This window comes from Manis javanica, chromosome 4, assembly GCF_040802235.1.
Source record: "Manis javanica isolate MJ-LG chromosome 4, MJ_LKY, whole genome shotgun sequence".
NCBI lineage: Eukaryota > Metazoa > Chordata > Mammalia > Pholidota > Manidae > Manis > Manis javanica.
In genome coordinates, this window is record NC_133159.1 from 18,728,665 (window position 1) to 18,753,450 (window position 24,786).

Below are 24,786 nucleotides of genomic sequence, written 5' to 3' on the forward strand. Positions count from 1 at the left end.
ATCACCAAGGCCCTGTGATCAGACCTAATTAACTACACACACAAATGCTAGGAAACAAAACGTGAAATGCTACACAAACTTAAAGAGTGAATAATCACCAGTGTTGTTAAATGTTAAATTGTCTTCAAACACCAAAGATGAAATATTTGTGAAGTTTTCCGCAGATTTCTACTAATTCAGAATGGCCTAGATTAGGCATTTTAATCAACATGTAGAAAAAACACAAATCTTTCTCTCTGAACCTTTATTAAAATATAACTGTTGTTGATAATGTTTTTAAGTCTTCATCTTTCAGATACACACTGAAAAAAAGATGAAATTATACATTTAATATTTGCTTCAAAATAACATGGAAGTCATAGAAGGAAACGTGGATAAAGGTGAAACAAGACTGACCATGAGTTGATTATCTCAGACGGATATTGGGTACACAGGCCTCATTGTATTAGTCTGTCTACTTTTGAATACATTTGGAATTTCCCATAATAGAAAAAAATTTTAATGTTTATGGAATGGAAGCATATCTGTGTTTGTACATATACAAATATTTGTTTTAAAATGATAAAAAAGTGTTTAGTAGGGATTCTATTCCATGGGAACTGTATGTGGTCCATATTCATGAGAGGATAGCTGTGCTCCTGAACTTGGTCATAAGCAGCCATGGGTAGAGCCTGGACCAGCCCTCCAGTAACTGCTGCCACCTTCCTCCTCAGTCTCCAACCCCAAATGGTTCCTGAGTCCAGCTCTAGATTTTGTCAAATTCATAAAAATATTCACAGCAACAAACATTGCACTTACGTACGCTATACCAGCACTTAAGTTCCCTGTTTCAGCCATACTTTGGCTGAATCTTAAGCCCACAATGCTTCAAAGATTCAACAGTCATACACATTTAAAATGCCTAGAAAAATAATGTAATTAGAATTTATACAAAGTAGATTTTTACAAAACAAGTACACTACATCGTGAATTACATTTTATAGCCAAGCACAAAAATGTGGGAATATACATGGAAGTATACGTTTAAGAAAAAACATTTATTTCTAAATGCTGAGTGGAAGGCAGAGACTGAGTTCTGGTTTACTCATAGAATTTTAAAAGAGAACTTTAATTTGCTAGCAGAAATTTTCATTCCATTCTCAAGCTTCTAAAAACAATTCCTGAAGGGGTTAGACAGCTGTTCCTCTTTCCAAATTCTGTTTAATTTCAGCTGTATATTTCCCATAGAATCTTTCAGCTTTCTTGTTGAATTTGGCATTCCTTTCATTAATGTAGTCAATATCTGCATCATCATTATAGGGACGTCTCCGGCTATATTTGTCTCGTTTTTCAATCCTGGGGGAAGTAATAATTTACAAAATTAAAAATTGCTTTTTTGATCTAAATAAAACATGGCCAAATAGTTATGAAAAGAATCAGTGCCCGTAGAATAGCACACTTGGGCTTGGGGGTAGGGATGCCAGTTTTCATTAAGATCAAGTTGAAACTGCTTAATTAACAGCACAACCCAGGGTATGAACTGTAAAACTCTGTAAATACAAACTCATCTTTAGAACGCTTTTTAAAAAGCAATGATACATTGTTAGGAACTGATCACATGAAATTGTTACTGAAAAGTATAATAATATTAATAATAACCACAGCTAAATATGAACAGAGTACACAGTATGTACTGGACATTATTCTTAATACTCACATGTACTAATTCCTAAAATAGAAATTCATTCTGTACTGCCTAATATTCACCCCATCAGTATTAAGACAGATAAATATAATAAGGGTACATTTACTAAAACATTCATACTTCTTCAAATTAAATAGTGGAATGGTTGTACTAAAGTAAAAGCCCTTAGAGGAAAATAATTTTCTTTAGACCTTTCCCTGCTTCAATTATAACAACTCAAATTTCATTAGTAATTTGCATCTCCATTCCAAATCATATGACCTCAACCTGTACTTGCTTTGTCCCCAAAACCAACACAGATACCAGGTCAGAAAGGAATGAGTACAGTACCTGTCTTTTCAATTCATTCTAAGCACATTTTGTCCATTTTGTCATTAAATATGTAAAATTTCAGGACACTGTACTGAGTACTCACTGTTTTTCCAGATCTATGACCATCCTATCAATTTCCTCCGTGGAAGGCACATGTGTTCCATGAAGAAGACTGTTGGACGTTGGAAAAAACTCTTCTCCACTGAAAAGACAGCAAAGTGGACTTACAGTAACACTACAAGTGTGCCACATTTTCTAATTTCAAACCAAACTACCATTCAAAAGGAGAGAAAAACATACATATATTTAACTGTGGGATCCTACCCTTTTCTTTTAAAAGAAAATACAGAATTGGGAGGGACCTAAGAAATCACCTACTCAAACATTTTCATTCTATAAATCAAAAAGCCAAGGGCAGAGGTTAAAGAACTGGCTTCTAAGTTCACGTTTCTCTTTCCACTGAAGCAGGGTTGGCAAACTACACCATCTGTTTTTGCAAATGGTTTTACTGGGACACTGCCAGCCCCATTTGTTTATGTATCCTCTATGCTTTCACATCACAACAGCAGAGTTGAGTACTTGTGACATGAGACTATATAGCCCAAAAACCTAAAATGTTTACTACCTGGTCTTTACAGAAAAAGTCCACCCATCCTGGCACTAAAGCATTCTGACCCCTAAAATATCTGAGTAATTATGATAATCTGGGTGTTAAACACCCAACACCCAATCTTGGAATGCCCAGCTAGATAACCAGGTGATTAGCTTAACTGCTGTGCAATGAGCAATAAACAGTGTTACCAAGGCTGGAAACCATTCTCAGCTGCTGATAATCCATACATAAGCATTAAAGTGTGTCTACATTCATGTTTGAGTGTATGCCTGAATATACACACACAAACACATCTCTTTTACTTCAGGGTGAAAAAGGAACCTGCATGAACCCTGTCAACCTACTGCTTTTCTCTCAGTCTCTCATATGTTTCCAAGTCAGGTTTGATCTGTTTGGTTAGCCGATGATATTGACGCAACTGAGCAGCAGCATAATCTAAAAATAAAATGAGAATCACAGATGACATATTTCTTTGTTTGGTCATTACTCTTCCAAGAAATTCAGAATTACTATTACTAATATATGCACAAGACACTAATCCGAGCAGAGCCTCTATCCTGAAAATGAAGCTGATATAGGCTTTAATTAACCACAAAGAATAAAAGAATCCTGCTGACTGAAGCATAGACTTTTTTACTTCTGTTCTATGAGACCTATTTTTCTAGGGTTTAAACCTCTTAAAGAATAGTCCATGGAGGAGCATACACTTTACTAAAACCAAAAATACTAAAGGGCCTGTTATGTAAGGGTCCCATTCGATAAGTAAAGGTCAGTTTTACCTGAAAATCCCAGATCAGGGTTTTTCCTCTTTTTTTTCCTCTCCCACCTTTCTGCATCTTCTGCACTGATCTCCAGCAACTTCACTTTCTCATAGTCTTCCCCTCTTGCTGCACATTCCTGAAAAGAAGGGAAAAAATACCTGAAATTCTGATGGAGCAATTATGTGATCTATTTTAACACAAGATTGAACAAAGATGTCAAGCAACATTTAAGAAATAATGATTAATAACTGAAAGAAATATGGGAATCTGCTGCAGTATATAAGAACTGCATCAATTTAAAAAAAATACTCAATATTTAGCAGGTGTCAGACCCTCTTTTAAATGTTTTACATGTATTGACTCACATAATACATAATTTACTCAAGTTATTATTACAGCCCATTTTACAGGTGAGAAAAATAGAGGCACAGAGAGGGTAAATAATTTGCCCAAAGTGCTGCAGCCAGTAAACAGCAGAACCAGGATTTGAACTCTGGTGGTCTGGCTCCACAGCCAGCATACAAAAATCACCATTTTCTACTGTCTCAATACAACAGTAAAACAGGATGGATCACTTATAAAGACAGCAGAATAGATCCTAACCTTTTTCTTTTCTTCTTCCTGTAGTTCCCACTCCAAACGAGCTTTTTTGGCTTCCCAGTTTGCAGGTAACTTAAGTCTTTTATCTTCTTCAACAACTTCCTGGTGGTTTAACTTACGAGCTTCATTCTAAAACCATAACACAAAAAGTCTGTCAGCTGAAACATGAAAATAAATCCAAACCAATCTTGCCTTCTCTGAGGAGGGCCAGGTAAGACACATTAAGAAAAGGACTCCATTTTCTCTGAAAAGCAACAGAGAACCATCAAAGGATTTCTGAGCAAGGCAACAGCCTGATTAGGTCTGCATGTGTCTAGTCAAGGAATGTGTTGGGCTGCACTGGCCGCTGTTCTAGAGGCCTGGCAGGTGATGTCCGCTTTGCCTGTTTAGCTGTGTGGACCCTCTGAGCAGGTCCCTTAAGGTTGGCTCTGACAGTTTCTCACAGTGGGGAGGGCATGTTACTGTGGCATATTAAGCAGACCAGACAGCAACTCTCACGTGACAAGATAATTCTATTTTTAATTCTCTCTTAATCTTGACTAATTCAATACAAAAAAAGCCTTCATTTGGGGTGCGGAGGGGGACTTAATACCTATCTTAATATCTCTAACCTTTTCCAAGTCCCCTCCTTCTTAAATATTTTAACTGTTTATGGCAAATGAAAGGGGTTTTTCATTTGAATTACCGTATGAAGAGTCTGTTTTAAAATAAATTTAACTGCATAAAATAAAACCAGTACCTCACCTTAAAGGCAATTTAAGTTAGATGTTTTTTAAGTCACAGGCTGGTGGCAGAAAGCCATGTTTCCTAATTTCCAACTGCATGGTCTTTACACCGACCTTCCAAGTAAATATTTAAGTTAGTTTAATTCTTTATTGGACTAATATTTTCTGGGCAGAGATATTCCTCTCATCTATTACCCCTCAGATACCTTGGTTCTGGCAATGTCCTGCAGTTGAACACACCAAGAACATGCCTATAATCACACAAAGTTGTGTTTTTCAAACTGAGGGAGACAAACCATGGGGAACCGTAGGCATTTCAGTGACAGGGTGGTGGGACGAGTTGGTTAGAGGATTTGGGTTTGTACCAATGACTGGAGGGTAAGGTTCAAGGAAGCATGGTTGCACTCTGGATTAGGCACTGTCAGAATGCCAGGGCATTTTATGACTGGTACTTTTTGTTTGTTTGTTTGTTTTAAACAACAAATGTTTATTTTTCCTTCATACTACAAGTATATTGAGGGGGTGGGGGGCTCCATTCAGCCTTGTCTTCACTCTGTGACCCAAGTGATGGAGCAATCATTATCTTAGATTTTTCTGGTCATGATAACAGAAAAAGTTCTGAAAAGTTCTCATATCAGCCATAAATTTCTTGCCTTGAAGTGACATACACCATTTCCATTCACAATGACTGGATACCTTTTTACACAGGATTAATAAATTTTTATATGAGACAGGATTAACAATGTAAGATTAATGCTGCATTTGGTGACAGTCACTTAGTAGAAGAGGGAGATGTGTTATCATTTCTGTGGTTTGAAGTCTTATTTTAGTTTCACTACAACAGTGAGAGTGATAATGGGGTTTTATGAAACCCCGGACAAGCTGTCAGTCAGGCCACTTCAAGTTGAAATAGTCAAGAACTTTCCTTTCTCCAGTCCACTGCAACCAGTTATTGCTAGACTCTCATTCCTAATATCAATTCTCTTCTTTTGCTTATGCTCCCTCTACTTGCATGTTTCTTCCTCCAACTTCTTTATTTTTCTGATAACATCTTACTCATCTTTTAAAAGATGGTTTAGCCCAAAGAATACAAGTTCTCAGATTCAAAAAGACATATGTACATGAATGCAACCCCTTTACTACCTAGTAATAGTGTGTATTATTACAATAACATACAATCATTTAGCTTGGGTAAAATTAGAATGGTGTGTGTTTAAGATGTCATCCAGGCTGTATTTTTCTAGATCTTCTGAAAAGTATTGCTTCCTTTAATAAATTGCATCATAATCTGTATCACATGCAAAAAAAAAAAAAAAAGACATATGCACCCCTATGTTTATTGCAGCACTATTTACAATAGCCAAGATATAGGAGCAACCTAAGCATCCATCAGTAGATGAATGGATAAAGAAGATGTGGTACATATACACAATGGAATACTATTCAGCCATAAGAAACAAATCCTACCATTTGCAACAACATGGATGGAGCTAGAAGATATTATGCTCAGTGAAATAAGCCAGGCAGAGAAAGACAAGTGCCAAATGATTTCCCTCATTTGTGGAGTATAACAATGAAGCAAAACTGAAGGAACAAAACAGCAGCAGACTCAGAGACTCCAAGAAGAGACTAGTGCTTACCAAAGGGGAGGGCGGGTGGGGAGGGAGAGAGAAGGGGATTGAGGGGTATTATGTTTAGTACACATAGTGTGAGGGGTCACGGGAAAAACAGTGCAGCACAGAGAAGGCAAACAGTGAATCTGTGGCATCTTACTACACTGATGGACAGTGACTGCAATGGGGTGTGGGCAGGGACTTGATAATATGGGTAAATGTAATAAGCACATTACTCCCTGTAGCCTCCCATACTGTACTACTCTCTCCTCCTCTGCACTCCAGGGCACTTTCTTCCTAACTCTAGCATGTTCTCTACCACAAAAACATCTGGCTACAAGGTCATCTCCTCTTCTTAAAGGCAAATGCTTTATCTTAATCATCTGGTTCGCCACCAACTAGCTGAACCACTAACACTGTAGACTTTCAGAGATCTGCTGATTATTTTTGAATGAAGAGGCAATCAGCTCTCTTATTAACACTGAACAAGTTTCATCCAGTCTCTAGCTCTAATATTCCCTAAAGTGAAGAGTTTGTTAGAATCATATAGCAGGGAAGCTTTCTGAAATAGAGACTCCCAAACCCAGCCCAGATAAATCAGTAGTTGGGAGAAGGGTTGGAAAGAGCATGTCTATTTTCAAATGTGATTCCTATGTGCTGCCAGGCTTGGGAACCGACAGATCCTTCATCCAGGACAGACCAGCTGCGGATCTGTCAGGAGCGCTAGGGAGCCCTCCTCGTCCCTCCACAAACGCGCACAGGCCCGCCCCGGGACCAGTCTCGGCGGGCCGTCTGGGTTGCTCACCCGCTTCAGGTGCAGCTCCCGGAACTTGCGCAGTCTCTGTTCGCGCTTCTGAGCGGCCAGCTCCTCGGGCGCCGCTAGGGGCTGCTCCTCCTCCGCGCGGCCCACCGGCACCTACGGCAAGGAGGGGCCGACTGGAGGCGCAGAGGGGGCCGGCATAGCCTGTCCTGGGACGGCCGGGCCGAGTTCCCGCCGGTCCCGAGAGGCCAGGCCGGGCCCTCTCCGCCGACCCCGACCCCACAGTGCCCGCGCCTCCCTAGCCCGGCACCCCAGTATCTCATCAGCTTCTTACCCTTGAAGCCCCCCGGAGCCCTCACCAACAAAAAGCCCTGGGTAGAACCCGTAGCACTCACCTCCTCAGGCAGAGTTACAGCCGCCATCACAGGCTTTCTATCCCCACTTCCGGCAACAACACAGAGCACTTCCGTCGGCCCTCGGGCAGCCCCTCCAATACGTGCTAGTAACCTACTGAAGCCCCGCCCCTTCCTGGCAGCCTCAGGCTCTTGGGACCAATCCCTGACCCTCCTAGCAGTGAGATACTTTCGATTGGCAGTGCCTTGCGCAGCCGTAAAAGGCCGCAGGAGGAGGGCCGTTGAGGGGTGAGGCGGGGAGCGAAGGGCTGGAGTGGCTTGTGTTGGGCAAGGTTGGCAAGGAATGGCCCATCCAGAACCTAGCAGACGATGACCTCAACTGTGTACTGCTCCTTTGAGTGCTTTCCACTCAGCGTTTAGCTTCAGCATCGCCTCCTCTGAAGTAGGTTTTCTCTACCGTGTCTCACGTAGGCGCTCTGTACATTACCTATGGCACTTCCTCTTCAATAATGTAGGGTAGTCTGCCCATTTTCCTTGTACCCCATCCACGTTGTTAAAAAAAAAAAAATCATAAAAAATTTGAATATATAACTGGGTTTATTGATTCATTAATTGGGCAGCATCCCCTTTAGCAAATAGACGTTCTGAGGAACTGTACAAAATGAAAGAATTTTGCAAACGGTGACTGGGGGAGAGGTGTTATTAGCAAAAGCAAAGGATTGTTTTAGGCAAGTTCACTTCCTCTAAGGGGCAGACCAGAGGAACTTAAAATGCAGATTATCTCTTCTTTTAGGGAAGATGGAGAAGGCTCATGTGACATTGTCACAGATGACGCTGACCAGAAAATCCCTATATTTCTGCTGTATATCTGTGGCAGGTCGAAATGGTAATTGGGTTTAAGTATTAGGCCTTGGTTTGGTGACTTGCCTAACATGACACCATGTTGATGCCCGGGTTCTTGTTCACAGAATCAAAGAATGAACTTTGCAAACATTTAAGGTAGGAAAGCCAGGGAGAGGCTTTTATTTAAAGTGAGAGGAAAGAGCTCCTGGCACATGCCAGGGACAAGAAAGAGTCCATGGTTGTGCATTGTCTAGAATTTTATGAGTGGTTGAGGATTTTCAGGAAAATGATAAAGGGTTAGGGGTGCAATCTTGTTGGGTGGCCCCGAATGCTCATCTTTGATGAGACAAGTCTTTTCTATTCCAGGTAATTTTGCAAAATTAACACAAGAAATTTTACTGCTCTGACTCCTTCCTGGGGTAGCAGCTTCCCTCTGGGAGCATATCAGTCAAGACCATCTGCCCTGGCCTGCCCCAAGATGGGCTGAATTATTGTCTGTTTGGCTAAAAAGTTAAGAATCTTACTTCAAATTGTGTTTTAAAATGCAATCTTAGTTTTAAGATGGAATCTTTCCTGCTTTTACTATGTTGTTTATGGCTGGGCTTGCTTGCTAAATTAATTGCCCAGGTTACAAATTACTTGATTAGGGGGTGGGGGAGGAAAAACAGCATAAGGGCAAAATTTTTTTAAAAAGCTGGGCCTTTTAGCAGGCTAAGGTAATTCTTAAAATGACATGATTTAATAACACAATAAAGACATAGGCTATGCTGAGATACTTTCCTTTATCTGGGTCCTGTTCAAACATTCCAGGCCAAGTTGCTCCTGGCCTTCTGAGCTTTAAATGATCTCACTGAAGAATGCCTACATTCCTAGCTTGATATTTTTACCCTAGAGAATTAATGTGACTCTGACTGCTTTATGTTTAACACATAGTTTCCGTAGGGGTTTCTTTGCACATTGTTACAACACTCTGACTGTAATTACTGTGTTTTGCTTTTTTCCATTTTGCTTTTTTCCAGAGGCCCTCACCCTACTCTGTTTAAACCCATGGTCCCTGTCTCACTCCCCCTTCTACAGATGGAGACCCTAGCTGCTGCTAGGGAAAGGGGACGACACCACTCTGGCTGCTTCATGCTGAGAGAGGGCGCAGTAAAGGGTGCAGTCAGGTCTCCATCACTGGTCAGTCAAGAGGGCCTCAGAAAATGGTCACTTCCATCCTGGGTTCCATTTTCATCACCATTTGTAGTCTTATGGCTTCTAGGTGAGATAAAACAAATCATGTTATTAAGTAAACAGGGGCCAAATATGAATGAGGTTATTGAACCCAGTAAGTAGAATAGATTTCCACCAAAAGGATTTAGAGAACCAGTTCCATATTGTAGTGGTCCACGGGACCTCTGAGCCTGACATAGCTTGGACTTGTTGAGTAAAGGCTATTAATTCTGCAGCTGGGCATTCATGCCCAATGGAAGTGGCTGGCACTCGATAGTATCCCACAGTGACAACTGCATAGTGGCCTTCCGCTGGCTTTACTCAATAAATGAGCTGCCATCTGTGAAAAGGATAAGCTCTGGGTTCCCTAAGGGGGTGTCTTTTAGATCTTCTCTGGCAGAAGAGTTTAGGGCAAGGACCTGTTAGCAGTCGTGCTCAGGTCCTTTGTTTATGGACTTAGGTAGAAAGGTGGCTGTGTTCAGGGTGGAGTTGTCTGCAGCTGGGTTACAGGGCCCTCAAGGAGTGACTGGTATTTTAGTAGCCTTCTGTCTGACAACCACAGGTCCCACCAGGTGTTCAATAAGCTGGTGGTATTATTGGGTGCATGCACTATCAAGTCTCTTTCCAGAGTCAGTTTTATGGCTTCAGATAGTAGCAGGGCTGTGCCTGCCAGATCTCAGATGGCATGGCCAGCCCTTAGTTATTGGGTCTAGCTCCTTGCTTAGACAGGCTGTGGGCTGCTGCATTTCTCCCAGTGCCACTCCTGATCCCTCAGTAATGAACAGGTTAAACCAGTTTCCAGTGGGCAAGCTTAAGGCAGAGGCCTAGAGCAGGGCTTTCTTTAAAGTCTCATAAGCTTTAATGGCATCAGGTTCCCACCGGAGTTTTATGATGCCTTCCCTTTGGGCTTCTTTAGGGAGTTGGTAGAGGGGTCTGGCTAACTCTCCCTATCTAGGAACCCAAATTCTGCAATATCCAGTGATGCCCAAGAATCCCTACAGGTGCCCTGTAGTAGTGGGCAATGAGTGACAGAAAATAGGCCGTATTCTCTCTTCCTCCAGGGCTCTGGTTCCCTGGGAGAGGCTAAGGCCCAGATATTTTACCTGCTGCTGACTGATCTGTTTTTTGTCGGGAGACCTTATAGCCACAATCAGCTAGAAAGTTCAGTAATCTCTGAGTATTTTCCTGAGACTCTGCCTCTCTGGTGGTGCAGAGAAGTTTATCATCCACATATTGGATGATTTCTGCCTCTCTTGACTCAAAGGCAGCCAGGTCCTTGGTTAAGAACTTCCCAGATCGATGTGGGCTGTCTCTGAATCCTTGGGGCAAAACTGTCCAGGTTAATTGAGCTGAGTGATTTATAGGATCCTCAAAGGCAAAGAGAAACTGGGACTCAGGTGCAAGCGGGATGCAAAAGAGAGCATCCTTCAGATCTAGCACAGTGAACCCTGCTGCTCCCTCAGGAATCCTGGATGGCAGGGTGTAGGGATTAGTACTACAGGGTGAAGGGGCACAACTGCCTCATTAATGGCTCACAGGTCTTGTACAAGGTGCCAGCTTCTGTCTGGCTTTTGTACTCCTAGTATGGGAGTGTTGCAAGGACTGTTACAGGCTATTAAGAGGCCTTGAGTCTTTAGGTTATTAGTAACTGGCCTCAAACCTTCACAAGCTTCTGGTTTTAAGGGATACTGCCTTTTATAAAGGAACTGATTAGGGTCTTTAAGATGAACTTGTACTGGTTGGGTAGATTTTGCTCTTCCAAAGATCCCATTAGTTGCCCAGACCAGGATTAATGTCTACTTCCACTAGGGGGAGACATCGCTCGTTCCTTTTAACATTCGTATGTACAGAGGCTTATAGTTTAGAAAGTATGTCACGGCCTAGAAGGGGCATGAGACTTTCTGGGACTACTAGGAAGGCGTGGGAGAACAGCACTGAGTCCCACTCACAACTTAAAGGCTGAGTAAAATATTTGGTCATTGGCTTTCCAGATACGCTTTTAACAGTAACTGACTGGAAGGAGGGAGGACCAGGATTACTATGAAGGACTGAATAGGTGGCTCCTGTATGGAGCAAAAAATTGATGGTGTGACCTCCTACAGAGAGAATCTCCCGGGGCTCCTGTGGAGTTACGATGGTGACAGGAGCCAGCATGGGTAGCCCCGGGCCCCTTCAGTCCTGACCACCCTGGTGCAGGGCCGACCCCAGTTGCCTGCGCCTCTGAGGGCAGTCTCGCTTCCAGTGGTCTCCTTGACAGAGCGGGCAGGGTGTCGGCGGTTTTGGGCGCCCAGCCCTAGGGCACTCTCACTTAAAATGCCCCTCTCTGCCAGAGGAAACAAGCCACCCAGGGCCCAGGCCCTGGGGCTGGCCCCCCTTTCTCCGACCTTGGAGGCCCAAAGTTGACTCTGCAAGGCCATGGCTAATGCCTCTGCCTTTCGCTTGTCTCTCCTGTCCCGGTCCCTCCTCTCCTCCTCGTCTCTATTATAGAAAACTGAGCTAGCGACCTTCAGGAGGCTCTCCAGATTTTGTTCTGGACCAAATGCCAATTTTTGTAGCTTCCTCCTGATATCTGGGGCCGATTGGGTGATGAATTTATCTTTAAGAATGACTTGGCCCTCTGGGGACTCTGGGGACATGTAAGTGTGCTTCACCAGTGCCTCCCTGAGCAGTTCCAGAAAGGCCAAGGGACTTTCCTGTTCTTCCTGTATAACAGCTGATAATTTAGAGTAATTTAGAGGTTTTACTTGTGCTCTTTTTAGCCCTTCTAAAATTCAAATTATAAAGTGGTTCCTGTGCCAGTTATCAGCATTGTCTGCATCTTGGCCCCACTCTGGGTCAGTGAATGGCACTGCCTGACAGCTGGTGGGGACTCGGGTTAGCTCCTCTGGAGATTTGCCACCCGCATTTACAATGTACCATTCATCTCCAAACTCTAGGGCTCCCTTGATCACTTTTTCTTTCTCCCCTCTGGTAAGGGTTTGGTTCAATATAAACATAACATCCTTCCAGGCCAGCTCAAATGTTAAGATAAGTCCTTGGAAGGCTTCTATGTACTTGTCTGGGTCATCTGAAAATTTACCCAGATCCTGTTTAATTTGCCTCAGGTATTGGAGGGAGAAGGGGACATGGACCCGAACCGGTCCCCACTCTCCACTGGCTCCCTCCTGTAAGGGCAATGAGGATGGGTATGACTGTCTTTTCTTTACCCCCTGGGGGTCCTGGCAGGGTGATTGGCCCAGTGATACTTGGGGTTTGTCCTCCTGTGGTCTGACTTTCAGGGTTCTTGGCAAGTGGACCTGGATCCGGATAAAGTGGGCATGTCAGGGCTGACAGGGAGGAATTAGTGTTAGGAGTAGGGTCAGGAATTAATCCATACTTTTGGCATATGCTTTTACTTTCCCTAAGGGCAAAGAAGGCCTGTACATATGGGACTTCTGACCATTTTCCTTCCTTGTGACAAAATTAATGTAGCTGCATGACCATATTAAACTGAATACTTCCCTCAGGGGGCCAAGCTTCTCCATCAGAGAGTTTGTATTGAGGCCAGGCTTGTGTGCAGAAGAAGGTAAGGCACTTCTTTTTCAGGGTCAGGGGATCAAACTGCTCCCAGTTCTTCAGAATGCATGCCAGAGGTGTATCTTGCTTTAAACTTGAAGAGGAAGCTCCCATCTGGAAAAGAAAACAGGAACAGATGTCCAGGTGGCCTGAGACTTTGTTTGGGGGGCGTCCCCCTACAGACAACAGATGGGAGGTTTAGTGAACAGTGATGATCGCCCCCCTGGCCTAGTGGATTTAATCGCTCCTTACCAGCATGGCCCATCCCTTGATTTACCTCTTGCCTTCCCACTAAGCAAGTGTCACTTCAGAGCTCGGGGTCTAATAGGACCTCACCAGAGTGCTCTTACTCTCTTACTCTACTACTTCTGGGAGTTCTGATCCAGACCCTAGTTCCCTCTGCATGGGCCTTAGCATACATAGTAGTACACTAGGGCACAGAGTGAGTGACAGGTCTCCTTGGTGCACCATTCAAATAGCCTCCTCACGCATAACTCAACAAGGGATGAAGGGGATTTGTCTTTCCTCACCCTGATATTTGCCGGGGCTAATGCTCTTTGGATTTCAGGAGACTTTGTCAGCCATAGGGTAGGATCATCCCTTGAGAGGCTCCTGCCTGTTCGATCCAAGAGAATTAAGTGCAGGAACTGTGTGACCTCTCATTGCCACAGCAGTGGACGGTAAGAGTGACAAGCCTGTTCCGCTTCCATGGGGCTGCAAATAAGGAAATGCCGTAGCCCCAGGAATGCTGTCTCTAAAGAAGAGGTCAATAGAATAAAGCCACAGCTAAGGACAATATTTACAAAGGTCTGGACCTGCAATTTTGAGAAGGGTTTTTTGCCATGACACTGGAATCACCCTCCCTCGTAGAGAGGTCCTGCAGGAAGGTGGGGCTTGTGAGAGAGGGACCTGGAAATCTGGGTGTTATGACTAGCGGCTGCCTTCCTTCTCTATGTGCTTCTGCCAAGAAATGTGCAGGCATGGAGTCGGTAACATACTTCCCCGACACAGAGCACAAAAACTTTCCTCACACATATTTCAGCTAGAGACTGTGGGCAGTTTATATGTTGGGCTCAGGTTTCAGCTTGGCAGCAGGTCAGCTCAATGGGACCAGAAAAGTCCTCTGGAGTGTGGAAGAGGTGAGGCGTCCCAAGTCCCATGCCTGTCCCGTCTAGGAGGATCAAATGTGTAGCCTGTGTAAGGTCCTGATGCCAGATAAAGGGCCTGAATATGGGGTCTGCCTCGCAAACCTCATTCGCACTACACGAGGGAGTGGCACAGTCCCACAAGGACTGCTTTGAATGAGGAGCAAGCAACTTCTCCCAAGGCCAGAGAGAGAATTCAGACAGAGGCTGCCATGGACAGTTACGGAGGGGGGTGTCTCTGTTAGGGAGAGGTCGGTTTGGAGACGCAGGGAAGTCAGAGGCCAAGGTGAGGAAGGAATTCATTAAAGCAAGAGTGTTAGGGAATGACGTAATAGAATAATAAAGGAAGTTCATTTCATTGAACAGCTAAACATGTGTCACAACCCCTGCTAACTCCTCAAGTCAGTGTCGCCTGGCATCCAGCGTCTGCTTGGATTTGCACAGCGTGGGAACTGTGTCCCCACCACCCCAGGCTTTGGGGGAGCCGCAGAGCACTGGATGGAGTGAGATTGTGTTCTGCGAACTTCCTATAGGTAAAGAAGGAAGACTTTTGGGCAGGTTACTAAAGAGCACGACTGTAAACTGCAGTTCCCGGTCACCTAGGCGACGGTAATTTGTAAACCCAGGTCAGAGCTCTCAGCAGCCCCTCCCTACTTGTCTGAGAAAGGATAGAGTGAAGGTTAAAGCCAAAACCGGAGGATTAGAATGACAAAGCAAAGTAATAAAACACTTAACCACTGGAAAGTTGCAGAGACAATGCGTTTAAGTAAGTTTATTTAAGGTAAAAAAAAAAGGGGGCACACTTGGAGAAATGGTAGTGTGCGCTGCCCTAAAGAAGATGCACCCCTGAAAGTGAGACAGGGACCGTGGGCTTAGACAGAATAGGGTGAGGGCCTCCGGAAAAAGCAAGGCAGCATATTTGCAGTCAGAGCAATGTAACAATGGGCAAAGAAGTCCCTACTGAAACTCTCTGTTAAACATTAAGCTGTAGAATCATTCTTCAGTGAGATCAGTTAATGTTCCCCAGATAAAGAAGAGTAGCACGTGTTTTATTATACTAATCACTTGTAACCATGTGTAAGATTCACTTTAACATACTAAAAGGCCCAGGCCTATGTGCTGTCTTTGCTCCTTCAGATCTGACAGGTGATTTTGCAAACTGAGCAACTAACTTAGCAGGCAGACCCAGCTGCAGATGGCATGGTAAAAGGATGGAAGAATTCCATCTTAAAGATAAGATTGCATTTTAACACCCAGGAAGCTCAAGAGGCAAGATTCTTTAGCAAATAGACAATACCTCAGCCCACCTTGGGGGCTGGGCAGGAAGACTTTTGATGTGCTCCCTGACCACGGCACCGGTGTCCCAGAGAGAAATCAAGGCAGGAAATTCCTTATGTTGTTAATTATTAATATTCAGGGACCACTTAACAAGGCCACACCCCAAGTTTTTTTCATGTCTTCGAAAAATCCTCAACTGCCTATAAAACCCCCTAGACAACGCACCACTACGGGCTCTCTTGTCCCCTACTGGTGTGAGCCAGGAGCTCTGTCCTTTCACTTTATCTCTAAGTAAAAGCCTGTACCTTGCTCTCCTACCTTGACTGTGAAGCTCATTCTTCGGCTTCGTGAACAAGAACCCTGGCATCAGCAGGATATCTGCAGTCAGAGCAATGTAACTACATGCAAGGAAACCCCCTACCAAAATTCTGTGTTAAACAGTAAGCTCTAGAGTCATTCTTCAGTGAGATCAGTTAATATTCCCCAGAAAAAGAAGAGTAGCACATGTTTTTATTATGCTAATCATTTGTAACCATGTGTAAAATTCACTTTAGCATGCTAAAGGCCCAGGCCTATGTGCTGTCTTTCCTCCTTCAGATTTGATGAGGTGATTTTGCAAACTGGGCAACTAATTTAGCATGCAGACCCAGCTGTAGACAACATAGCCTTTTAAAAGGCAGGAAGGATTCCACCTTAAAGATAAGATTGCATTTTAACACCCAGGAAGTTTAAGTAAGATTCTTAATGGTACTCTTTCGCAAACAGAAAATACCTCAGCCCACCTTGGGGGCTCTGCAGGCAGCCTTTTGATATGCTCCTAGACCAAGACCCCAGTATCCCAGGGTGAAATCAGAGCAGTAAATTTCTTGTGTTAACTTAATTTTTAATATTCAGGAACCACTTAACAAGTTCACACCCCTAAGCCTTTTATCTGGTTCCCAAAAATCCTCAACTGCCTATAAAACCCCTAGACAATGCACCACTATGGCTTCACGCCAGGAGCTCTGTTGTCTCACTGTATCTCTAAATAAAAGCCTCTCCCTGGCTCTCCTACCTTGACTGCTAAATTCATTCTTCGACTCTGCAAACAAGAACCCCGGCATCAAAAGGTTGGGAAAAGGTTAAGATTGAAAGGTTACACACCTAGAAAGTGCCAGCGACCCCGAAGAGAGGAACGGCCCGAAAGGTTTGGGGTTCCCCCTTTTAAGGATTCTTTAGGAATGTGACTAAGGGTGAGACAGGCACCATGGGTGTAGTCAGAGTAGGGTGAGGGCCTCTGGAAAAAGACCCCTACCAAAACTCCATATTAAACAATTAAACAAAGACAGAGTCACATTAATTCTCTGAAGTAAAATATCCAGCTAGGAATTTAAGCATTCTTCAGTAAAGATTAGTTGAAACTAAAAAGCCAGGAATAACCTGGCCTGGAATGTTTGAACATCCCCCAGATAAGAAACTTCAGCATAGCCCATGTCATGTTTGTGTCAATTAAATGAGGCTATTGTAAAATTTACTTTAGCCTGCTGAAAGGCCCAGTTTATCTTTAACTTTTACCCAGATGCTGCTTTTCCTCATCCAGCCCCTAATCAAGTAATGTGTAACCTGGTCGATTAATATAACAGGTAGGCCTAGCCATAAACAACATAGTGAAGGGCAGGAAGGATTCCATCTTAAAGATAAGAAGTAAAGTTAATTTACTATTTAACAAACAGACAATAATTCAGCTCACCCTGAAAGCAACACAAGCAGCCTGATTGATATGCTCCCAAACCAAGAAACTGCTATGCTAAGAATCAAAGCAATAAATTTCTTATACTAACTCTGCAAAATAGTCAGGAAACCTGATAAGAAATTTAGTGTCTCCTTAAAAATAAACATTTAGAGACCATTTGGTGGATCTGCATCCCTAACTCTTTGTCTCTCAACCGCCTATAAATCCCCTAGACAGCGCACTACGGGCTCTCTTGTCCCCTCCTGGCTCATACCAGGAACTCTGTACTCTCACTGTTTCTCTCAATAAAAGTCTCCCTTTCTGTCTTACCTTGACTGTTTGCTAAGTTCATTGTTCGATTCTGCAAACAAGAAACCCCAGCATCAAGGGCTGAGGGGTACAGACCTGTTATGTGGTCTTTGAATATTTAAATTAACTTAACACAAGGAACTTTACTGCTCTGATTTCTCCCTGGGATACCAGCATCTTGGTTTGGGAGTATATCAAAACAAGACTGCCTGCCCAGGCCCCACGGTGGGCTGAGTTATTGTCTGTTTGCCAAAGAGGAAGTTAAGAATCTTACTTCTTAACTTCCTGGGTATTAAAATGCAATCTTATTTGTAAGATGGAATTCTTCTTGCCTTTTCTATGTTGTTTATGGCTGGGCCTGCATGATTCACACAATAAAGACATGGGCTTTACTGAGGTACCTACTTTCCTTTGGGGAACATTCAAACATTCCAGGCTAAGTTACTAAGTTACTCCTGGCTTTTGAGTTTTCATTGATTAACTCTGGGTCTTTTTAGTGGACTTTCCTGGCCTTTTTCTCTCTCCACTCATATGTACTTTTCTGCCTAACATCTTGTAATTCCAGGGAGAAGGAATCCTCTCTAAAATCTGAAATCAGTCAGAGAGAAATAAAGTTCAAAATCCGTTTATTGCTCACAAACTGCAGTCTGGAGCCCATTTTTCTCTTTACTGCTCCAGCAGAAGTCAAAAACCAGCGCTGCCCCTCACCTCTCAGGTACAGACAAGCCCTCCATGCCCAGGTAATTACCCATTGATATGGATATGAACTTCTCCCCACCTGTGAGGAATGATGCAAATGTACTAAAGCCATACTTCTTTCCACCACTGAACACCTATTGATATGCAGCTGTACTAAAGCCAGGCAAGATATTCTGGAAATGTTGGAATTTTACCCACATGTCTATACTCTTAAACACCAGTTTTTGCCACTGCCTGGGAATTACTCAGCTACTCACCCACTGTCGGGGGTCATCAGTCTAGCCAGAGGTCCACTTAGCACCATCGGCTCAATCATCCGGAGCTGAGATCCAAAGACCACAGTCTACTAGTCCGGTCTGCCCTCGTCCAGTCTGCCCTCCAAGTCCGCAGATTAGGATAGGAAAGTAGGAAGTTGACTAAGTCACTCCTCGACATTCCCGTCCGGAACGGGGAATCAAGGAGTGGCAGACACCGGAAACCTTTCACCCAAGACTTAAGACTGGTAGTCTACACCAGTCACGTTTTAAGTGGCTAACAGGTGTCCAGACACATTTTTAAGAGATTTTAAAAAGTGCAGTATTAAGTCAGGAATAAGAGCGAAGCGTAGATTTCCTACCTTGCAGCGGTTAGCATCAGGTTCCACGAAATTAATGAAGTGAAGTTAGAGGCATACATAAGACATGTAAAGGTAGTTAAGCAGTGCCCCTGCCTCATTCAGAGGCTATGGCAGCCTGAAAAAGCAGGCTGAAAGTCAGAGAGAAAGAGACAGACTCTCCTCATGGATACCCAACTGGGCTGTCGGGGTCTGACTCCAGACACGCGGACCTTTGAGGAGCCGCTGAAGTGCAGCCTCAGCCGAGACTCTCGCAGCTGTCCACGGCCTTCCTCAGTCCCTCGCATCCGAAGAGATGCCTCTGAAAGGGAATCCTGGCCTCCACTCAGGTGACTTTCCCGGCTCCCAAGGGAGATGGGGGATCCACTGAGGGAGACGCAGGGGAACCTGGCGCTCGAGACTTTGAGATCGGCAGCCGGGCTAGTCCCATTTAAGTGGCTGACGAGCGCCCGATGTTGTGTGCCATAGACGGCTTCCTTCTATAAGGACAGTGAAAGAAAAGGCAGGCTCAGGTGCCGATACTCACCTCCAAAGTTATCCCAGACAAGCCCGCAAAGATGATGCTGAGGTTCTTGTTCACGGAGTCTAAGAATGAACTTCACAAACACTCAAGGTAGGAAAGCCAGGGAGAGGCTTTTATTTGGAGATAAAGTGAGAGGAAAGAGCTCCTGGTGCGCACCGCAGGAGGGGACAAGAGAGTCTGAGGTAGCACATTATCTAAGGGCTTTATGGGTGGTTGAGGATTTTCAGGAATGTGATAAAGGGCTAGGCTTGCAGACTTGTTAAGTGAACCCTGAATATTCATTGATGAGACGTTAAGTCTTTTCTATTCCAGGTAATTTTACAAAATTAACTTAACACAAGAAATTTTTCCTGCTCTGATTCCTTCCTGGGATAGCAACCTCCCTCTGGGAGCATACCAATCAACACCCCATGTGCTGCCCCGCCCCAAGGTGGGCTGAGTTATTGTCTGTTGGCTAAAGAGCATGTTGAGAATCTTGTTAACTTTTTGGGATGTTTATAGTTGGGCTAGCTTACTAAATTAATCTTTTAACTAGGTTGCAGATTACTTGATTAGGGTTAGAGAAGGAAACACAGCATAGAGGTACAGTTAAAAATAAGCTGGGTCTTTTAACAGGCTAAGGAAAATTTTACAGTGTCATGATCTAATTGATACAATGAAGTCACGGGTTATGCTGAGATACTTTTCTTTATCTGTGGAACACTCAAACATTCCAGGCCAAATTGCTCCTGGCCTTTTGAGCTTTAACTGATTTCACTGAAGAATATCTATGTTCCTAGTCTAGTATCTTTATGCTAGAGAATTGGTGTGACTGACTTTGCATAATGTTTAACACACAGTTTGGATAGGGACTTCTTTGCACATTTTTACATTGTTCTAATTATCTTGCATTGCCTTTTTTTCCGGAGACCCTCACCCTACTCTGCCTAAGCCAGCGGTCCCTGTATCAATATGCTCCCAGACCAAGAAGCTGCTATTGTTATGGGTCTCAGATCCGGCACGCTGGAGCAGGAGTAAGGAAACAGGTCCTCACAGAAAAGTAGATTATAAAAAGGGAGCCTTTATTTTAGCCAGCCGGCGTCTGCCAAGGAGCAAGCTCTCCAAGTGCAGCCCGGAGCCTCTGTTACAGCATCCTTTTAAGCATTTTTACTGCATCCTGCTTAGTTTTTTGCAACTTTTCCGCCTTCGCCTAAATTCAGCAAGCTATTTTCCTTATTTAATGCTGGGGGGGCAGGGGGGCTTAAGCACCCTGTTTTGCTCACCTGCTGCAGGAAACGGGTGATACTGCTGGTCTCTAACAAAGCAATGTACAGAGGCAAAAATAGCATGGAGTTAGTTGAACATCCTGTTTCTCATGGGATTTACATCTTTTCCTTTAGTTTCTCAGAAGTCGGTACGTGACTAGGGTCTGGGGCTAACTACAGAGAGCTTTGTGTCCTATTTTATCTCTGAAACTGCTTCAGCCCCTCACACTCTCCTGGGAGTGAGTCAAAGCAGTAAATTTCTTGTGTTAAGCTAACTTTCTAGAATAACCCAGAGGACTGATAAGAAACATAATCTCTCTTCAGAGATAAACATTTTGGGACCATTTTATTGGGTCCGCATCCCTTTGAGACAGGGACCGTTGGTGTAGTCAGAGTAGGGCGAGGGCCTCCAGAAAAAGACCCCCACCAAAACTCCATGTTAAACAACTGAACAAAGACAGAATCACACTAATTCTCTGAAGTAAAGTATCAAACTAAGAATATAAGCACTCTTCAATAAGGATTAGTTTAAAAAGCCAGGAATGACCTAGCCTGGAATGTTTGAGCATCCCCCAGATAAGAAAATACCTCAGCATAGTCCACGTCTTGTTTGTGTCAATTAAATGAGGCGGTTGTAAAACTTCAACCTGCTAAAAAGTCCAGTTTATCTTTAACTTCATCCGGATGCTGTCTTCCTCTTACAGCCCCTAACCAAGTAAATGTCACAGGCAAGACCAGCCATAAACAACTTAGTGAGAGACAGGAAGGATCCCATCTTAAAGATAAGGAACTGAGACTATTTAACAAACAGACAGTAACTCCGCTCACCCTAAAAGGAAAACAGCTCACCCTGAGAAGAAAACAAGCAGCCTTGATTAATACGCTCCCGCAAACTAGAAACTGCTATTCTAAGTGTTAGGAAAGAGTATAAAACCTAAATGTGATTTATTCCCACTAGGATGTTTAAACATTTTAACAGTAAGGTATTAACAAAGGGCCACGTGGTGGAAGCACCTGGGGCTGAGAGTGGGGGTGGGGGAATTGATAAGGGCCTGGCAATACCTGTTTGAGTTTTTTAAACCTACCAATAATATTAAGACAAATGTAAAAGAAACATATAACTGGCTTAGGCGACGTCCGGGAAAGAATGTGAACCCTGTAGTACTCAGCCAACGAGGAACCACGGGAGGGACTCGAATACTAGGAGATGAATTATTGGCGCCAAACTCCCCAGGTGTGCCTGCCCACCAGACATCCAATCTTGCAAGACCGTCATTAAAGCCTCGCTCCGCTGTTCTCTTTGTCTCAGTGTCCACTTACTGAATTTGGACCAGTGAGTGTGTCTCACACTAAGGAAGAACCAAAGCAGTTAAGTTCTTATGCTAACTCCACCAAATGGTCTGGGAAATTAATAAGAGACTTAGTGTCTCTTTTAAAATAAACACTTAGAGACCATCTGGTAGACACATGCCTAACTCTTAGTCTCCCAACTACCTATAAATCCCCTAGACAACGCACCACCGCGGGATCTCTTGTCCTCTCCTGGCGTAAGCCGGGATCTCTGTCCTTTCACTGTATCTAAATAAAAGCCTGTACTTTGCTCTCCTACCTTGACTGTTTGTGAAGCTCATTCTTCGGCTTCGTGAACAAGAACCCTGGCATCATCTTCGGGGGCTCATCCGGGATAACTTCGGAGGTATCGGCATCCAAGCCTGCCTTTTCTTTTGCTGTCCTTATAGAAGGAAGCCGTCTATGGCACACAACATCGGGCGCTCGTCAGCCACTTAAATGGGAGTAGCCCAGCTGCCGGTCTCAAAGTCTCAAGCGACAGGTTCCCCTGCGTCTCCCTCAGTGGATCCCCCATCTCCCTTGGGAGCCGGGAATGTCAGCTGAGTGGAGGCCAGGATTCCCTTTCAGAGGCATCTATCTCCTCGGATGCGAGGGACTGAGGGAAGCCGTGGGCAACTGCGAGAGTCTAGGCTGAGGCTACACTTCAGCGGCTTCTCAAAGGCCCACGTGTCTGGAATCAGACCCCAACAGCCCAACTGGGTATCCACGAAGAGCATCTCTCTTTCTGTCTTTGACTTCCAGCCTGCTTCTTCAGGCCACTACGCTTCACTCTTATTCTTGACTAATGCTGCACTTTTTATCTCATAAAAATGTGTCTGGGCACCCGTTAGCCACTTAAAAGACGATTAGCATCGGCTACCAGTCTTAAGTCTTGGGTGAAAGGTTTCTCGGTGTCTGCCGCTCCTTGATCCCCCGCCTCCAGACGGACGGAAATGTAGGGGAGTGGCTGAGCCGATTTCCTACTTTCCTATCCTAATCTGCAGACTCCGAGGGCTGACCGGACTAGTAGACAGTGGTCCTAAGATCTCAGTCCCGGCCGATTGATCCCATGGTGCTGAGTGAACCTCCGGCTAGGCTGCTGCCTATTCGAGAGTCGCAGATGATATCTGACCTCTTGTCTCAGTGATCAGATTTATTATAGTGGGTGACTGGTGAGATCATTCCCAAGCAGTGTCAGAAACTGTTGTTTGAGAGTATAGAACCCCCATAAGTGTCCATGGCAGCCCCTGAATTTTATTTCTGGCCTTAAAAAGTTCCCTTGATCCCCATTCAAAGCAGTCCTCTTAGGCCTGCACAGCTTTCTCCTGTGTAATGTAAATGATGTCTGCAAAGTAATCAAGCTGAAACCTGAGACCAACATGTAAATGGCTCTATTCTGTTGATCTCCTTTCCTTAGAGGTAGTGGCCCTGGGGCTAGGCATTTCCTTTTCTGCAGCCCCGGGAAGCAAGACAGGCTTGTAACTGAGATCAGGGCTCTGGCAGCAAGAAGTCACACAGTCCCTGCACTTATCAGACAGGCAGGGAGCGCTCAAGGAAAGCTCGTGCAGAGAAAACTAGGGAAACTCCCAAAAGGTGTAAAGTAGGAGCATACTGGTAAGGTCCCACTAAATCCAGAGCTCCAAAGTGACTCCTGCCTAGTGGGAAGGCAAGAGAGAAATCAAGGCAAAGTACAGGACACACTAGTAAAGAGTGGTTAATTCCAGTAGGCCGGCAGAGGGAGTGACTAACCACCATCACCTAAGCTCCAAGGCGAGGGGACGCCCTCACAGAGAGAAAGGCTGATCAGGTGCTGGACACCCATCTTTCTCTCTCTCTCTTACAGATGGGAGCATCCTCTTCAAGTCTAAAGCCAGACACGCCTCTAGCATACATTCTGAAGAACTGGGAGCAATTCGATCCCCAGACCCTGAAGAAGAAGTGCCTTATCTTCTTCTGCACACAAGCCTGGCCTCAATACAAACTTTCTGATGGGGAGGCCTGGCCCCCTGAGGGAAATATACTGTATAATAAGGTCATACAGCTAGAGTTATTTTGCCGCAAAGAAGGAAAATGGTCAGAAATCCCATATGTACAAGCTTTCTTTGCCCTTAGGGAAAGTAAGGGACTATGCCAGAAAGGTGGATTAATTCCTGACCCTACCCCAAACCCTAATTCAGCCCTATTGGCGCTGCCATGCCCACCTTATCCAGATCCAAGTCCACTTGCTGAGAAGTCAGCACGTTTTCCATGCTGTAGGATGCCTTTTTGTTCTACTGATGGTGTTCTTTGCTGTACAGAGCTTTTTAATTTGATGTAATCCCATTTGTTCATTTTTGCTTTTGTTTTCCTTGCCTGAAGAGATGTGTTCAGGGAGAAGTTGCTCATGTTTATATTCAAGAAATTTTTGCCTATGTTTTCTTCTAAGAGTTTTATGGTTTCATGACTTACATTCAGGTCTTTGACCCATTTCGAGTTTACTTTTGTGTATGGAGTTAGACAATAATTGAGTTTCATTCTCTTGCATGTAGCTGTCCAGTTTTGCCAACACCAGCTGTTGAAAAAGTCAGACCACAAGAGAACTGCCACCCCAAGCATCATTAGCCCAATTACCCCGACAAGCTTCCCAGGGGGTGAAGAAAAGACAGTTATACCCATCTTTATTGTCTTTACAGGAAGTAGCCAATGGAGAGTGGGGACCAGCTTGGGTCCACGTCCCCTTCTCCCTCCAAGACCTGAGACAAATTAAACAAGACATGGGTAAATTTTCAGATGACCCAGACAAGAAGAGTAGTAATCAGAGAAATCAGGAGAAAGGGAAAGTAATCAGAGGAGCCTTAGAGTTTGGAGATGAATGGTACACTGTAAATGCAGGTGGCAAATCTCCAGAGGAGCTAACCCGAGTCC

At 44.2% G+C, this 24,786-nt stretch overlaps 1 protein-coding gene and 1 long non-coding RNA gene across 2 annotated transcripts; one reads left to right on the plus strand and one right to left on the minus strand.

The window, feature by feature from the left end:
- Positions 1–229: 229 nt before the first annotated feature.
- Positions 230–7,584, minus strand: SYF2 (SYF2 pre-mRNA splicing factor). The gene is made up of 7 exons (XM_017642640.3): positions 7,464–7,584; positions 7,114–7,224; positions 3,974–4,099; positions 3,389–3,506; positions 2,954–3,044; positions 2,100–2,198; positions 230–1,335 (listed from the first exon to the last, which is right to left on the minus strand). The coding sequence occupies exons 1-7, from the start codon at positions 7,488–7,490 to the stop codon at positions 1,170–1,172; spliced, it is 738 nt and encodes a 245-aa protein (XP_017498129.1). The 5' UTR covers positions 7,491–7,584; the 3' UTR covers positions 230–1,169.
- An 82-nt stretch (positions 7,585–7,666) lies between these two features.
- Positions 7,667–24,285, plus strand: LOC140848849 (uncharacterized). The gene is made up of 3 exons (XR_012130067.1): positions 7,667–7,863; positions 18,040–18,214; positions 23,726–24,285. It is a non-coding gene; the product is annotated as an uncharacterized lncRNA (long non-coding RNA).
- The last annotated feature ends 501 nt before the right edge of the window (positions 24,286–24,786 follow it).

Coding starts and splice junctions, on each gene's coding strand:
- SYF2 (XM_017642640.3), bottom strand. CDS start 7,490: ATGGCGGCTGTAACTCTGCCTGAGGAG. Junction 4,100..7,113: donor GGGAGCTGCACCTGAAGCGG/GTGAGCAACCCA, acceptor TTATGGTTTTAG/AATGAAGCTCGTAAGTTAAA. Junction 3,507..3,973: donor AGGAAGAAGAAAAGAAAAAG/GTTAGGATCTAT, acceptor CCTTCTTTTCAG/GAATGTGCAGCAAGAGGGGA.